General features: G+C 41.5%; 1 protein-coding gene across 4 annotated transcripts in view; it reads left to right on the top strand.

Annotated features, from left to right (window-relative positions):
• The window catches only part of Rab23 (RAS oncogene family member Rab23), a 93,653-nt gene that overhangs the window by 30,921 nt on the left and 45,476 nt on the right, over positions 1 to 17,256 (top strand). For 3 of the 4 annotated variants that reach the window (XM_072305909.1, XM_072305900.1, XM_019047833.2), the window contains exon 2: positions 5,016 to 5,096. In XM_072305909.1, the coding sequence (XP_072162010.1) occupies positions 5,064 to 5,096 (33 nt within the window). In that variant the 5' untranslated portion in view covers positions 5,016 to 5,063. Of the gene's footprint in view, positions 1 to 3,568; positions 4,061 to 5,015; positions 5,097 to 17,256 lie in introns of those variants that run through there. The other variant, XM_072305892.1, reaches the window with a different exon arrangement.

Genomic DNA, 17,256 nt, shown 5'->3' with positions numbered 1-17,256 from the left:
TCTCTGGCATCACTCCCATCCATTCGCATGAGGACCTATCCTGCCGTGCTGAGGAAAAACGCCGTAAGAGCCATCAGGCGTTGCCAGATTCCCCGCAATAAAAACCGAATGTGCTAGAAATTTTTTGAATGTTTTGCTTCTTAGAAATTGTCCGACGATTTTGTTCGCACTCTAATCTAAAATACTCGAAAATTTCAAGGAAAAATATATATGGAACTTTCCTGAACAATACATGATTAATCTGGGAAAATTTGGCAACTATCGATTGTTCATATGGCGTTTTTCCTCGGCACGGCAGTATCGTCCATCCATGCTGCCGCCTTGAGGAAAAGCGCCGTAAAAACAAACCTATCTTGCCAAATTCAACCCCCGAGAACATTCCTCACAAAAAATTTTTCCTCGAAATCATCAGATACCTCAGTTTGAATAGAGCCCTCGCATGCCTCGGTAATGTGACATTTAAGTACTTGTTTTTTGTGAAAAATTTTGCGGGAGTTACAATACCACTACTGGTTTTCTCTGAAACAAACTCCAAAGCTCCTATAAAGCTACTAAAGTTGAGGCCATAGTGACAGGAACCGCCTACTTTATAGTAAGAGTCCAATTTTATACTCGGTCAAACTCTCCATTTGCAGATAGGGAGCGAATACTTCAGCAGGGTTGATGTGGTTTAAGACTTGGAGTTTCCAATCAAAGTGGCAACTACGCCAACGTATGTGCTCCCTGTTTTTCTCTCGGAGAGTTTGAGTCTGTAAAGATGTAAAGGTGGACTCTGACCATAACGTAGACGATCTCCTCCATTGCGACCTCAACTTTCAGAGCTTTTTTTCAGCTTGGAAGTCAGGGCCGTATGGCATGAATTTTCAGCACCTGGGGCAAGTATGTTGTAGCGCCCCCATGAGGAAGGTCTGGTGAGGACCCGCCAAAAAGGAGAAAGGGGTCTGGGAGCGGTCCCCTCCCACGAACATTTTAGAATTTCAATGAATCTGAAATCTGTGCAAATTCAAAGTTTGAAGGCCTTTGAAAACTGCTACCGTGTTATTGGTAGGTGGATTTTTGGCTGTGCACCCCCCCCCCCCTACCCAATTTGTGTGAATTTACGCGCTAGCTAGTAGACTGCTTTGCAGTGCCACCTTGATTTGTTCAAAATATGTTAACTTGCTCACGCAATATGAAAATAGAGAAAGGAAAAAGGACACGCAATGATGACGACGCAGAGATACAACTATTCGTGCTTGATTGATGTCCGCGTTGCATCTGCAAAATTAAAGGCGCGATAGTGTGAGGCGTGAACCGGCAAAGCTTCGCTCTTTGCTGCTGATGAGATGTCGCTCGGATTTGGTAGAAAAGTTAAACAACGGGGCTCAAATACGGCTCTTCTATGACTGTGCTGCTCAAGTGGCCCTTGAAGCATCACTACCAATAAGACAAACGAAATCAAACACAAAATGGAAATAGGGGAAGGGAAAAGATGCGCGTTGATGAGGGCGCGGCGCAGAGATACAACTATTCGTGCTTAATGGATGTCCACGTTGCATCTGCAAAATTGAAGGCGTGACGGTGCGAGGCGTAAACTCGCAAGTCGCAATGCTCTGTCCCGGCTCTAAACTGCCAATTGGATGTCGCTCAGATTCGGGGTTATAGTAAAAAGACGAAGCCCGATTACGTCCCTCCTATTTTCGGTTGTTTTGACACTCGATTTTCTCCTTTTTTCAATTTGATGTCTGATTCTTTTTTTAGAATGTATTCGTAGACCTTTATCTAAAGCTTGTATAAAGCGATCCCATACAACCCTCGCCCATAAACTTACGCCCAGGAGCCCATTGATTTCCTTTCAGAAGTGTTATCACACAATGTTCTAGAAATATTTTTAGTGTTTATTTTTTGTCACTACTCTCTATTTCTTAATGTCGAGTTGAATATTTGTGCATGCTCTTCCGTTCGAGAGCGGGCAGGAGCGATGACGTCACCTGGCAATGCCGTTACATCCATAGGTTCCGTGAGAGAGGAAGAGTTCGGACCATTATACTACTGTACTAAGTGAGAACATCGTATGAGCCATCATGCCTTGTCAAATTTCCTTCGAAAAATGACAATTCTCAGCAGAGTTCGTGAATACTTCTCCGATTTTTCAGAGAATTTCCTTCGTAATTTAACTTGAAAAGTCTGCTAATTTCGAGGAAAAATGCACGTAACCGTCCTCAAAAATATTGATTTTCAAAGAAAAAATTTGGCAATCTTCGAGTGCTGATACGGGGTTTTCACTCAGCACGGCAGTATAGTAGAAAGCTAACTGCTCACCCAGGGCCCTCATGTAAATGCACCTAATCTCCCGGTCACGATTTTACCTTTGATCTCTCTTGAGACCTTTATTGAGTGAATTCCTCAAACCCCGATCAGATTTTAAATTCAAAGGAGATAATTTCAGTGCTGGCGGTTGCAAAATAAAAATGCATCAGCTGCGTTTTAGATTATACATATCGTGGTCCCTTTCGAAATTTAATAATATACTTAAGTAAGCGCAAGATCACATTATATTTCCAAGACCCGGGCAGGCCTACTGTTGTCGTTTTTTTATCACTCACCAAGGAAAAGTTTTGCTCGCAGCCGGATTTTGCGGACTGTTGTCATGTTTACGATGATTATGCCACGCATTATCTCTCCGCGCAAAGCTATAAGTTGCATCTCTGAATACACAATCGGGTTCATGGTGCTTGGGAGCGTCATTCATCACCTCAGGCGGGTGTATTGGAATACTTTGCGGTATGTCCTGCTGAGAGACCTGTACCGGTTTCACTCTTTTTTGAGCTAGTCAGCAAACCACTTTCAGAGTTTTGTCCTGGGATTCATTCAGCAGTGTCGGCAGATGGCGCTGGGATCGCACTTGGGTGCCATGCATCGCATCGGCGCGGCGTATTCATGACGGCGCAGCGTTGCAATGACGCCCAGGATCTTACGGGATAGGATACTACAAGCTGAGCTTTCTGACTTATTCTGCCGTGCTAAGGAAGAACGCCGTATGAGCCTTCAGATGTTGTCAAGTCTCCTCCGATTAAAACCGAATTTACTGGGAAAATTGCTAATATAATTTCCCAAAAATTTTAGACAACTTTGTACGTAATTTAATCTGAAACATCTGAAAATTCCCAGGAAAAATATGCATAAATGTTGTCAAAAATACATGTTTTATCAAGAGAAATTTGGCAGCTCTCGAATGTTCGTACGGCGTTCTTCCTTAGCACGGCAGTATTAGAGTGGCTTGCTGAGGAGTTAAACACAGGACAAACCGGGGGCAGGTTTCTCAGCAGGGTGTCCCAGCACTATGGCGTGCTATCTTGGCAAGGCAATCATTGCGTATCTGAACCATTCAGGAGAGAGGAAAATGAGGAACGATGAAGTTTTGTTAAATCTTTTCAAAAATTCATTTAAAGTCGTAAGTTTTGTTTTGGCTTTTTTAAGCGGATCGATATAGTACATTTAAACGATGGAAATAGTTGTCAAAGAGGGATTCGATAAGAGGTGCTCGACGCGGACGGACGCTTAGGCGTCCGCTCCCGCAAATGTCGAATTTTTCTCCAGTGTTTCACGTTTATCTATTATAAAGTTTATACCATCAGATAGATGTCAGCAAGCTCTATCTTTGTGTGTATCCATCTTTACAGTTTGACGTTTTCCACGCGAGTTTTCCGCGATTTCCCAGAAGACTTATTGTGAAAGTGTTGTGCTCTCTCCCGCAACACCGGACCATTAATCTAGATGTCAAGTTTGATAATCTCCATCTCTAAATTTTAACGGTGGCGTTGCCAGTTCGCCGCATCAAAAGATATAGTCTTAGCTGGGTCTTCTCTTCGCTTCTGTGGTGTTCCAGACAACGGGGAGAGTCGACTGTGACCAAGTAGTGTGACCCCAAACACATGAACGGCACGAAAATATGGCTCTCTTTAGGTCATGATGTTTACGTCTTGGACGGCACTTGATCCAGTGATCGCTGCAGCAGCGTGTGTGGATTCCAGCTGTATCTTGCTGTTGCATCTTGATACATCATAACTGGTGTCGAGAAGTATAAGTCACATATCGACGGTGAAACTACCAAACCACGTATCTCGGTTTGCGACGTCGCAGACTTCCTGTCATACTTTATTTTTTAAATGAAAAACTACGCAACATCCAGTCTTGAAAATTTTTGTGATTTTTCCTCTTTGTGCGGAGAAAATTCCGTGAAAATTTCAAGGAATGATATTGATTTGGTCTACTTCAAAAAAATAAAATGTGAGCGTAGATTTTTAAACACTGCAAACGAGATACGTGGTTTGGTAGTTTCACCGTCGATATTATCTTTTACATTCCCTAACACTTTCTAGCTATGCTTGGTTACCAGCTACGACGTTTTTCATGAAAATTTCTCTCTCAGCACTCAGTTTACAATTTAGAGGAAAGTTCACTCGAGAAATGTTACAATTACTGTTAGTAACTGTTAGAGTGTCGGAGTGAGATTTAATTACCTAGATGATTTGAATATTTTTATTTTTGGTACGCTTAGTTTTTCTCCATCAGAGACCACGCCGTTGAAACTTTACTTTTGGGCAATCGAAGATTTTAGACGTAGCACTTGTGTGAATGGGCTCTTCCCAGAACTGACTTATTTTTACAGTTGTACCTATCTCGAAGCGATCCTTGGAAAAAATCGGACTATTAAAATAAAAAGCTCAAAACATAAATCTTTAGGACTCGAGACTATAATTGACGTTTAATCTCTCAAAGACCGAGATTTGCAGAACTTCGTAGCTCTTTTTATAGCCTTCACGTTATATACGAGAATTAAATTATTACACTTATCTCCCTGTACTTATCAAAAACAAGCAGCAACGCTGTTTCCAAAATGCCTACCGATTTTTTTCGTGTTTCCTAGGCGTTACCATCAGTCATCCTTACCTCTCGTCAATTATTTCTTCTTCTCCTCCTCCTCCGTTCGCTCATTCGTTTACTTATCGTTTTTATGTTAATTTATGTTTCAGAGACGTGTTAGAAGTTTCAAAGCCTGATGGTTGACAGGTGTTTTCAGAATGCGAGAAGAAGATCTGGAGATCGCCCTCAAGGTTAGTTTTACACATTTATCTTCATCACTAACAATAAATCATCGTTATCTTTTTCACAGATTTAATTTAATTTTGCGTAAAGCAAGAAATTAAACCCTTTGACTCGTGAAATTTTGATGTGGATATACGTATTGTCGCGATTTAATATTTACCGTCTCTCGGAGTCTATCGTGGAATTAGAGTATCTAGCACAGTGCAGCTTAGGAACTTGATACACATAGACGACCTTCAAAGTAGTTTCCGCTACAACTACAAACCGGATTCTCTCGGTGTGTACAACACTTACTGTTATTGGACAGTCTCCTTTTAAAGGGGAAAAAAGAGGGCCAAACTACGCCCCACATAATTCGCTGAGTTCTGTCACGTCTGTTCGTTGTCGAAGTTGAAAAAAGAAGAATGAATCGAGATGTCTCGCAAGCCAGATATAGGCACGGACAGCTCAACCGGTTTGCCAACCCATTGATTCATTCGCACTTTTCCTTTACGGTGCCATACGGTCTCGTGGACTTTCCAATGACCTGAAGCTTTTTTACTATTTTGAGCGCTCGTGTCGCGTGGATACCATTAATATCAAATCCGCTTCGACACCGATCGACATATTCTCGGTAGTCCAGAAACAGGATACACACAATCAGATATCCCGCCTTGATTATCGACTATCCGATAAACGTTACGATATGAAGAAATATTTATATATTGTCAGACAACTTGACTTTACCTCGCTGTTGGTTTACCTTCAGTTTTTAGTGTATATCGACGGTGAAACTACCAAACCACGTATCTCGGTTTGCGACGTCGCAGACTTCCTGTCATACTTTACTTTTTAAATGAAAAACTACTTAACGTCCACTCTTGAAAATTTCTGTGATTTTTCCTCTTCGTGCGGAGAAAATTCTGTGAAAATTTCAAGGAATGATATTGATTTGGTCTACTTCAAAAAAATAAAATGTGAGCGTAGATTTTTAAACACCGCAAACGAGATACGTGGTTTGGTAGTTTCACCGTCGATATGCAAACAATTTCAAAGCAAAGGAAACTGAAGGTGGGCCCAAAAACGGCTCTTTTCGATGCCCCTCGATTATCATCTAGGCCCAGGGGCCCGCAGACTCTGAAGCCCGGGTGGCAATTGCTACCCCACCATCTGGGCCCGTCCGACCCTGTATGAGAGAAATGTTTCTCCGTTAGACGCAAAAAATCGTGAGTATTGGCTGGAGTCGGAAATGGACTGGGGCACATGGCACATGGGGTGCAATTACGTTGGCTTAGGCGACCAACTAGTCACCGGCTCGTCATGAGGTTGCCGCTGCTACCATTGCTTATTGCAACGGAAGTCGGTGAGAAACCGCCTATAAACTTGGGGTTTCCATTGGAGTTGGATGGTTGTTGGCGGTGGCGGTGGCGGCGCCGGGTGCTGTTGATCGTGAGATGCTCGGTGCCCCGACCGTCGCGTCGGCCGCGGGCGTCTCATGGCATGAGACCGGGGCGGGGGTCTCACAGTGGATCGAGTCATCAGAGAGGTCAGACATGAAATTTTTGACATAAACTGCGAATTTTGATGTTTATTTCGTCTCATTTTAAATTTTTAGGGGTGCTTTCAAGAGAAAACTTTACGAGAGAACCAATGAAACCACTTTCAGAAAATCAAAGTTCTGTATATACGAAGTTATAAGCCTTTAAAGTTTCCAAATTTTGTCCGATCTCTCCTATTGACTCGATCCACTGTGGGTTGGCAGAAATCGGGATCCAGCTACGCCATCGGCGCCCCGCCACTAGCCGCACAGTTTAAAGAGCCGCTCGCAAAGGTTGCACATGAAATATTCAACTAAAACTGTAAATTGGACTTCGTTTTCACGGAAAAAGAAGAATTGCTGATTCAGCAATTCAATTGCTAAAAACAGTGAGTGCAATGTTACAACGCAGATTTTACAACAAGAAAATGCTACTTTAACCACATTGTAAACTAATTTAACCACGGGGGTGGTTAAAGTAGCATTTTTTTGTTGTAAAATCTGCGTTGAAACATTGCACTCACTGTTTTTAGCAATTGAATTGCTGAATCAGCAATTCCTTTTTTTTCCGTGTTGCGATTAGGAACTAAAATTTCTGGCTCGTCCGTAAAAACACTCGTGTGCTAGAAAAATTAATGGTACATACGTTGCTTCTAAACTGAACCGTAAAATGTAAGTAGTTTAGAATAGCGAAATGTAGTCCAATTTTGATGTTAATTTTGTCATATTATTAATGGCAGTACATTTTGTAATTGAAAATTGACATTTTCAGGCTAGTGAAGAAACAACATACCTACTTACATTTTCCGTGCGGACACGTGCTTCTTCTCTTTATTCTTCGTGGCTGAAATAAGCAATGAAATCTTTCTTTCGGGTACCAAGTTGGGTTCGAGTGCGTTAAGCAACTAAACTAGCTCTAAGACGAAGCGTAGAGTATCCTTTCAAATTGAAGGCGCCTCGGGCTGGATCAATGTTCAGTTGGTTTTCTGGTTATATTTCTAATGTTATATTCCTGAATTTTACTCTAGGTTTGCAAAATTTGACCTTTTCATGTTGTATCTCAGTGTTTCTCAAATCTTGAGCATCTTTAAGGAAAGGAGTTGTTAAAGGAACACCTATATATAAAGGTCAATATACTCTTTGTGTGAGGTCAAGTACTTGAGAGGAAAAAAGACCAGCATGGAACGCTCAGCGAATCCGTGTCCTGGATCAACGTGACTGATCAATCGACTGATTAATTCTGCCGTGCTAAGGAAGAACACCGTATGAACATTCGAGAGTTGCCACATTTCTTTCGATAAAATGTTCATTTTCGAGATTATTGATGAATATTTTCCTTTGAAATTTTCAGAACTGTTTGGTGAAATTGCAAGAAAAATTAGCTGAAAAATCGGAAGAAAAATATTTACAAGTTTACCAGGAAATTCGTGTTTTATTCATGGAAATTTCATGGCAACGCCTGAAGGTTTATTCGGCGTTTTTCCTTAGCACGGCAGAATTGATGAGCTTAGGCATAGAGATACACATGATAAACAGTAAACTTCTCCTCATTCACGCCAAATCCTGCGAGCTTTCGCTTTTGTAAGCGGTGTAATTATTCTATCGCACGAGAAAACTTTATGATCTTTAATGCGTGGCGCGATCCCTCTCAAGTCTTGGCAACACTGGATATTGTAAACCAGCGACTTGCACTTCTTCTAGCCATACCTCAGCTTCCGTGCTGAGCAAAATCGACATATCCTCGAGTAATTTTCATTCGAGACATGCGGTTTCGGTTCTACAGGGCAGTATGCGTTCAGCAACGGTATCTCGAGTTTCTTCTTCAAATTCACGCCTGTTCCTTGTCTAGCACACGATAGTGAAACCGCGCGACTGGCATCGGAATCGCCTGTAGATACGTTGTTTTTTGTTCGCACGACAGTATGCTACCGCAAATGCATAAGAATGCGAAGGTTGTAATTTACATTAAACTGCATGAAAGCGCCGATCGCAAGATCAGCCCGTATAATTGCGTGTAGGATGCCCCAAACAAGTATCCAAGAAACTCAGCTAGAGAGCGGTTCAGGAATCGATGCATCTAATGCCCGTAAGCCCTTCCTGCTCATTATGCAGCTTTTTTATTGTTAACATGAGCAACCCAAATCTGAAAGATTCTGTAAGACGATAATTATACGGTGCACACTCTCTTTCAAAAAGCATTTGGATTGATTGAGATTGGAATCTCGTGGGTTCGGTCCTCTCAAACACACTAACTTGGTCCGCAGCTCAATACCATGTATGAATACCGATTTCTAAAAACTCCCCAACCCCCCTCCCCCCGTGTTGGTTTCCTGTCTCTTCCCAGCCATATGATCAGAATATCGTCAACGTACCCCTACCCCTCGCAATTAGCAGAGTTTAGATAAAGTACTTGCCAATGGTGTGGCGTGCTTTGCGATATATCGATTGTTCTGCCATTTAAACGTATGGTTAAGAATCGATTATCAAGGTAATCGATCCTTTTCCATAGGTTTAAATGGTATAGCAATCGATATATCGCAATTCACACCACGCCACTGGTACTTACCTATGTCGGAGATTCCTGGTGAAAATGCGGGTGGATACCGGGGAGGAGTGGCCAGTGCCGATGGAATCGATGGAAAAAATTGTTCATATGCGAGCAAAGAGAGCTGTTTCCACCTGCCTCAGCTCAACATTGTCATATTTCAAGTAGGATTTGTCCATTTTATCAGGATAGAACTTAAAACTTTCCGCTAAAATGGCAACACTGGCCGTGACTTCATACGCTCGTCCGTCAGTTCCATCATGATCCATGCGTCTATTCTGTTTAACGGTTCTCATGGCGCGGCTGCCGCTCAAATTTATAGCCGCACTCGCGCGAGCGCGCGCCACTTTTCTCGTCTGAGACCTGGGAATCTTAAATTTTTACGGAACAGAAGACTCGGTCCATCGAGCGGTTACGTCGTTTTAACGAGACGAACGGCCGCGCCTCGAGATTTGAGTCGGATTTGGATTAAAATATCGGGAGAACCCGATAAAAACCACGTAATATCCCAACGGCCCCAAACTCGGACCAGTTCCGGTAAGGATTTTAGAACGGTATGTATGTATACATCCTTTTATATACGTCATGTATATAGGGCGCCTGAGCATGTTTTTTCGGACGAGGACTTTGGTTTTTGAAGTGCCTCTTTATTATTTTTATTGCGCTCGATTCTTGATAAATTTTCTTGTCTGTTGTCGGGCAATTTAGAGTCGAGAGGTTCATTATTTCCCTGGCGCGCTCCTGAGGGCGTTGCCAATGTATGTTTGTATTCTTTTAATTTTATACCAGATGTATTGACATTTATCTGTGACGTCTGGTGATCTAGCGCTGCGTTGCGATCGTTATTTTGGTGATGGAGATTACGGCCCGCGCTTCTAACCTATGCATTTAATCCAGGAACGACGGGCGTTAAATGTTGATGAATTGTACTCACGAGATGGAAATTTTTACTAGCTGCGAGTATCGATCTCTTTCTGTCAACTCTGAATCGAAAAGTTCACTTCAGAAAGTTCAGTTGAGTTGGCCTCTAAGTAACCGCGCAAGCTTCAAAGATTTTGTGGCGCTTGGAAGTATTTTAAAATCGACGTGGACTCCACGATCACCACCTTTTTGGCGATAACTCTTGGTTGGGATGACATAAGGGCGTAACTACACATTGAGATGAGCCCAGAAAAGCATAGAATTGTATAGAAGACAGGGTTCATTTCAGAGTGTAGTGTGTTTCTCTCTCCTCTGTTCATTACTTTTTCTCTCACATTCTGTTTTCCTTTTTTCCGTCCTCTGTTCTTCCATCTCCCTTCTTTATTCGCGTTTTTTCTCTCTTTTTTTCCAATTTTTTGCATTTCTCTTTCCTCTCATACGCTACGTCATCCTCTCTCTCTTCCTCCCTCCCCTCTCTCTCTCCCCTGGCTAATTATTTCTCTTCTTTTTTCCTTCCCTTCTCATCTCCTTCCTTTTCTGCCCCTTATTTTTCTGCTGTCTCTTCCTCTTCTTCACCTCTTCATTTTGATTTTCTTTGCGCCGCTACGTATGCTTTTATAGAAAAACTAGAAGTAGTAGTTTCTTGCTGTAAAATCTAGACCAGCTAATGAATAAGTAAACGCGCGGCAACGAAGACACCAAGGACCGAAAGTTGAAAAAGATGAGAAATTGGAAAGCGTGGGAGCGGACGATATGCTTTTTTCAAAGAGGGAGGGAATCGCTTTCACGGGGAGAATATCAGTTGACCGAAGACGCCGTTGTTGCTAGCGTCATTCTCTAAAAGAGTAACAACGCCATTATCTCTATCGTCCTCATACTTTTAATGAGCCAATTATATCAGTTTACAAGCTCCTTAATACCTCTGTTCTCTGCTCATTGTCTCGAAGAACTTCTGCAGTGCTTTTACTGCGAAAATTCAACCTCACGTTAAATACTCTGGAAACGACGCCAATCGAAGCATCCCTGAGAAACGCTGTATGACCTTTGCAGTGGTGCTTATATCGCACAACTTTATCTTAATGTTTAGCAAATCCAAAATGCACAACGTGTTACTTATTTTGAAAGAAAAACGAATCAAAATCTGGGAAAATATTCAGAGATTATCTCGGCACCTCTAAATCATTCAGCTGCAAATGACGCAGCTAGTTTCACAATCTAAGCAGCGTTGTAAAGCTTCTGATTCAATGGTGATTGGATATTTACTTAGGCATTATGAAAAACTTCAATGCTTTTTATAATAATCATTTATCAACGTGGATTGAGGAAGATGAATAAATTGAGGGGCTTGGAGTACAAAGCGCACAAGTGCAGTTTTGTGTGTAAGTGCCAGCTGCAAATTTTGTCACGCTACCTAATCGAAGAACTATTCATGCTTCGGTCATATAGGTTGATAAAGTTTGGCAAATCACCATGTTTTTTATATTATTAAAAACTGAAGATGGATGGGCTGCGTTATTGTATTTCTTTTTAAGGGTTTTAACACTTGTGGACAAAAAATCACAACTTCAAACAATATGCAAAGCCTCCTACCCCTTAGGCTATTTCCCATATTTCTCATTTGCACCAAATCCAATTGATTTTATCCATGAGTATATGACGCGCCTCATCAACACTTAGTGTTGAATTTCACCGTTTGTTTTCCATTCCTAAAGTATTTGTCTTCAAGGCAAAACCGCCACATTACTCTAAAGATAGTTACCATACAGATAATGTACATAAATATCAACTGGACACGCTCCATTACCAGACACCTCAAGTCTGACAGTAGTAAAAGAAAAAGATGATTCACGTTGATGTTGCTACGTCGAAACGAAAATAACGAAAACTACTTAAATAGCCTGAGAACAATTCAGCAAAACGGGATTTTTCCGCAAACGGCAACAGTACGGGGTAACATCGCGTGCCATAAAGTGCTAATGATGAGGGGAACACAACCTTCTCTCACCCCACATACCCCCTTCGCGGCGCGGCGCGGCGCGACGAAACCGATCCTTGTCAAGGATTCCCTGAAAGAAAACTGACCTGCCTCAAGTGCGTATGCCGGCGTGAGGTGCGTGATGCGTGTAATGCCCCGTGTCACAAGGGGCTGTGATGATGCACATTTAATTCATCCGTCTCCTTTTTGTTGCCACCCTGTAAGGTTCCCCTGTGTCAAAGAAGGAATTAGGCTCGACGAAGCATAATTTTCAAAAGTAGAATTAATTGCGATAAAGTAGCTGCTCAATATAATAAATAGGTTGTGAACATAAAAAAAATAAAGTTCCCCCATTAGCATTTTTGTGACGATAAATTCGACATCATTAGCCAGTCGCGAAATTTGAAATTGGGCTATGAAGTAATTTCGAAGTAAAAAGTTTCTGCTTACAGCGGAATTGAATTTCACGAATAGTTTTCTGAATATTGTCTCAAAATGACCATTCATCATCACTAAACTTTTAAGATATTCTGATACGTAGGATGAGATGACGAAACCCTCTAACCCTCTGGTTCTTATGTCATTGTGACCTTGTGTGTGTTTATGTGTTATTAGGTCTTATTTGTGTGTGTTTTTTTGTGTGATAGTTTATTTGCAAAACGCATTGGGAGGACGTATAGTCAGTGACCTAAATAAAGTTCTGCCCTGTCACACGTTACCGTATGAGGCTTAGGGACTATAAATGCCTACGCAAAACAAAATTTCTTTCTTTAAAGCTCTCCCCGCCCCGACATTTTTTGGTGTTATTTACACGTAGTATAAACGCCAGACGCTGAGACCACAAACATAATTTAACGATGACTGAACTTGAAAAATGCGGATCTCTGATTGCGGCGTAGCAAGTATCCGCTTCAAAGAAAAATCCAACGTTTTTTCTTCAAATTTTGTGTGAATTTTCTATGCTCACTACAGAAGACCCAGAGGCAATTTCAAGGAGGTGTTATGCGCAGTTTCCTTTTCGACAGATAAAATGGATCCCATTTGGCAAAAATAAGGAAACAGCGCGATTACAGTATTTTCAAAATCGTCCAACTTCTTCTTGTCTTTTAAAAGTACTTCAAATATGGACATTTTTCAAATGTGGACAATAACTTTTCTTTAAAATTAATAATTTTTTGGTGGGAAGAAAAAACTGTTTGCTAATCTGAAATTTTTTTTAGATAATAATGAAGAAGCAACATTTTTACAACACTGTAATCATGCTGGTTTCTTGTTGCTAAATGCGATCCAAATATAATAAAATAGTTTGAGATGTTGTGATGGACTTACGCATTTTTTCGACCCCAGCCATTAATGAACTGAAATCATTGACTCGAGATTAAAGTGATGGAAATTTTAAATTTTTTAGTTAAGTTACGTCGGTCGTATTTAAAATCTTCTTACTGCTGGCCGGCCTTTTCTGGCTTGTCTCATTTATCAAGAAGGAAAAGAAATGTGAAGCTTGACATCGTGGGCACATCGTGGCGGACGTTTAAGGAGAGGAGAGTTGAACTGACGACCAACTTCGAACGGTTTCTCATTTCCGACAGAGTCGAATTAAAGAAAGCAGAATACTTAAGACACTGAGGGGTTCATCACCGATAGGTATTTCATAGCCGGAAACTTTTAACTTGGAAAAGTTCTTAACTCTCTCTTCATTTGACCTACAACAGTTTGAGAGTCACAATATTGTTCCTTTTTAACTAATATATTCGTGAACAGAGTGAAACGTGGATTCCATTATGGAGAACTTTTTTTCCAGAGAGCCATACTCTGAGGTGGTATAAAGTTTGTCTTGAATATCAATGATCTGATCATTAATAAATTAAGTAGGTGATCAATTCACAATTTGGATGAAAATTAGAAATCTAACCATCTCCCGGCTTCTGCACTATCAGAGCGTGTGAGTGTGCACCTAGACTCTTGAGGGACTCAAATGCTCGGAGAGAATTAATCTGCTTATGTTTTTCGATGACCAAAGTGCGAAATCTAGTGTCTCTGTTTGCGACGTTGGAGACTTCTGTAATACTTCATTTTTTCTTCAGAAAACTCGTCAACATGATTTCTCGAAAACTTCTTATCATTTCTCTTCTCTGTCAACAGAAAGTTTTTAAGTTCCTCCTCTTCGATAGGAGCGAAAATTTTGAAACATCGCAACAAAGATGCGTAATTTCGCATTTAAGCCATCTATATCTACATGCATACTTTACTCGTTTCAGCAGTCCCCATAAGATGCCATGTATTTTGTTCTTTACCACCGGTTCCTAACCTCTTTCTGCGCTGGAAGGTACAGGTAGGTGGTATTGCCTTATTCCAGAGGAGCGACGAACTTTGAGAGCTCACTTTCTTGAGCTTGAAGTTCGTTTCTGAGAAAAAAAGTGGCACCACCGTTTCCTCGCGAAATTTTACAGAAGTTAATGTACTTAAATTGCAAATTTCTAACGCATGCAAGCGCTCCATTGCGGCTGAAAGCTGGAGTATTTTCTGCCAAGTATGTAAGTTGTGAGAGTGAGGTGGACCTCCGAAACCTTGGCGCAGTTACGATACACGGCATTCGTGATGCCGGTGTCCGAATATCGTGGACACGAATTCTATTTGAATAATATGCTAATTAACTCGCCGACATTTTTATGACTCTTCGTTCGGGATTCGGCCGTTAAGCACTTACGAGTAGTTAGGCCAAGCTGTGTTTGTGCTATTGAACTCTCAGAAATGTATTCTACCGACTGCTAATTTTGTGCACGTAGCCAGACGCTCTCTCATTTTCCTGGAGGGTCATGCGACGATATTTGCGACATTTCTCAGAAAAGAGGACTCATTTTACAGGATAGAGAATGTGTCAAGTTGAGTCAAGAATTGAAAACGCGAGTTTTCCACGGAAAACTGTCGATGGTATGCTAGCCATTTAATTTATTTTTTGCCAAAGAGGGTGTTAAAGGTATTTTGAGCCATGAACAAATATTGAACAGGTCGAGCTTCAAGTAATTTTCACACACGCCTATTATGTTTTCCGTCGAAAGTTATACCCGTCATCATTCTGGTCTTCTTGACTTTTCTCTGCGTTTATGTGCCATTTTCGTAAATAATAGGTAGTAGGTAATATCTCAATTTTGAGTTTTTGTGTACGATGGTACATTTCCCTAAGTACCAGTACTGTTTTACTAAAAAGAAATGAATAACTTAATGAATGTTTGATAAGCGATTAAAAGATCGAAAGAGTTAGTATCAAAATACACCGATGCTTGACGCAAATATTTGAACTCCGATGTGGGTGGTGAAGTATCATACGAAACTGAAGGCGGTTTTGACTGGTGAAAACAGTTTTCCGCAGTTCACAGCGAAGTGCATCACGTAAATGGATCAAATAAACTCTCCGTCATTTCTTTGAAGGCTCAAAATCAAGATCTAACAAGTTATGAAACAACTGCATGTTTTGCGAACAATTCCCATGGTTATTTCTAATAAATGCAAGACGACACTACATGAACATAAACGTATTTAGGCAAAGACCACCTACGTCTCATTTTCGCTGCCTAAGGCGACAAAAAGGGACGGCTTGAAAATATAAGAGAAAAACAAAGAAACGGCGGCAGCGCACTCAGCGTGCTGCCGAAAAAACGGTGTACATAATGTGATTTTTGTGCAAAAATTGTAAAAGCGGTAGCCGAAATTTTTTTCTTTCTTTTTTTTTCAAAAAGTACTGTGGCCTTCATTAGTTTGATAAAAAAAATGCAACTATTCCCCTTTCACAATTTTGAAATTTGAAAGTCGATGATTTCACTCTCAAGTCGCGGAGGTGACAAAACCGTGACATCCTTAGGGATGATAAATACGTAAATACGGTCATGAATACCCACTCACATTTCAGCTTCTTTTTGTGTATCTCAATCCGAAAAACACGTATATCATACCACACGTGTATCTCACACTGCTGGATCCGCCACTGCTCACCTGTGCTGGATAAGTTCGCCTCTTCACCCCCCCCCCCCTTTTCCGAGAAGGTACACTTTAGGGGGGCCCGCACCACAGCCTACGCCTATAGACCCAAAAATTCTAAATCTGACCTTGAGGCATAATAGTTAAGATAGAGAGCATAATAGAGCAAAGTCAATTGGAATATGTAGAGAAAAAGTAAAAAGTTTGAAAGTAACCAATACCAAATATTCTATCACACGCAATGCCACACTATACAAGGTGATCAAAAAATCAGGACCCTCCTCCCCTTTTCCCGAGTAATTTTTGAACAGTTGCACTCAGAGATTTCAAATTTCGGGTAGTTACAAATCAATAAGAGACGAATTTAGAAAATAGCTTCTCTCGTGAAGGTATTTATTGTGCCACTAATATACGAGGGTAATAAGCTCGCAAGATAAAATCTAATTCCTGTGAATCGCGTTACCTCCTCTTTTCATCTCCCGACCTTGCTTCTTTTAGAACACTGCACTGCAAAGACTCATTACACCAAATTACAAGGCGGGCGAAGCTCAATGGCCCGGAGATTCGCCGAGCGTCGCGTCGCGTCGCGTCGCTCGACCGCGCAAAAGAAGATATCCGTAACGCTCCAGCGGCCCCGATACCGATCAGCGCTCCGATGTATGTGAAAACATAATATAATTTCAGAGCTCTTTCATAACTTTCAAATTCCATGACATCTCGACGTGCGGGGACTATTAAACGTATCGATCCCACATCGGAGTCCCTAAACGGACCCCTGATCACCCCCGCAGAATCAGGTAACTCTACGTCGAAAAAGCCGTATCGCAAAAAAGCTCACATTCACACTAAGTTTTCATCGAGTTATGTTGTTTCCGGTCCACGGGTGTGGGTGGGCAAGTGGAAGATCCGATCAACCGCCCTTCTCGGGGATGGGGGAGGGGAGACCATGGCACCCCCCCCTCCCCCTTATTGAGCGCAGTGACCGGGAAATAGAGGTCGATGGAGTTGAAACGAAATTGTAGTGATGGCAGATCTGGCGGGTGAAATGAATCGTGACATTGCAAGTCGCACTCATGTTGATGTTGAGTCGGCTGAACATGAAACGTGGAGAGCCCCTCAAAATTAGGAGTGCCATCAATGACCGTCTCTTTGTCTCGGCGAAACTGTTCAATTGCTCTTTCACCATCAAACTAGATGCAATTCCTCAGGAATGAGCAGCATCTCGTGAGATGCCTT

The sequence above is a fragment of the Bemisia tabaci genome, chromosome 1, assembly GCF_918797505.1.
Source record: "Bemisia tabaci chromosome 1, PGI_BMITA_v3".
NCBI classification, from domain to species: domain Eukaryota; kingdom Metazoa; phylum Arthropoda; class Insecta; order Hemiptera; family Aleyrodidae; genus Bemisia; species Bemisia tabaci.
This window is presented reverse-complemented; position numbering and strand designations above follow the sequence as displayed.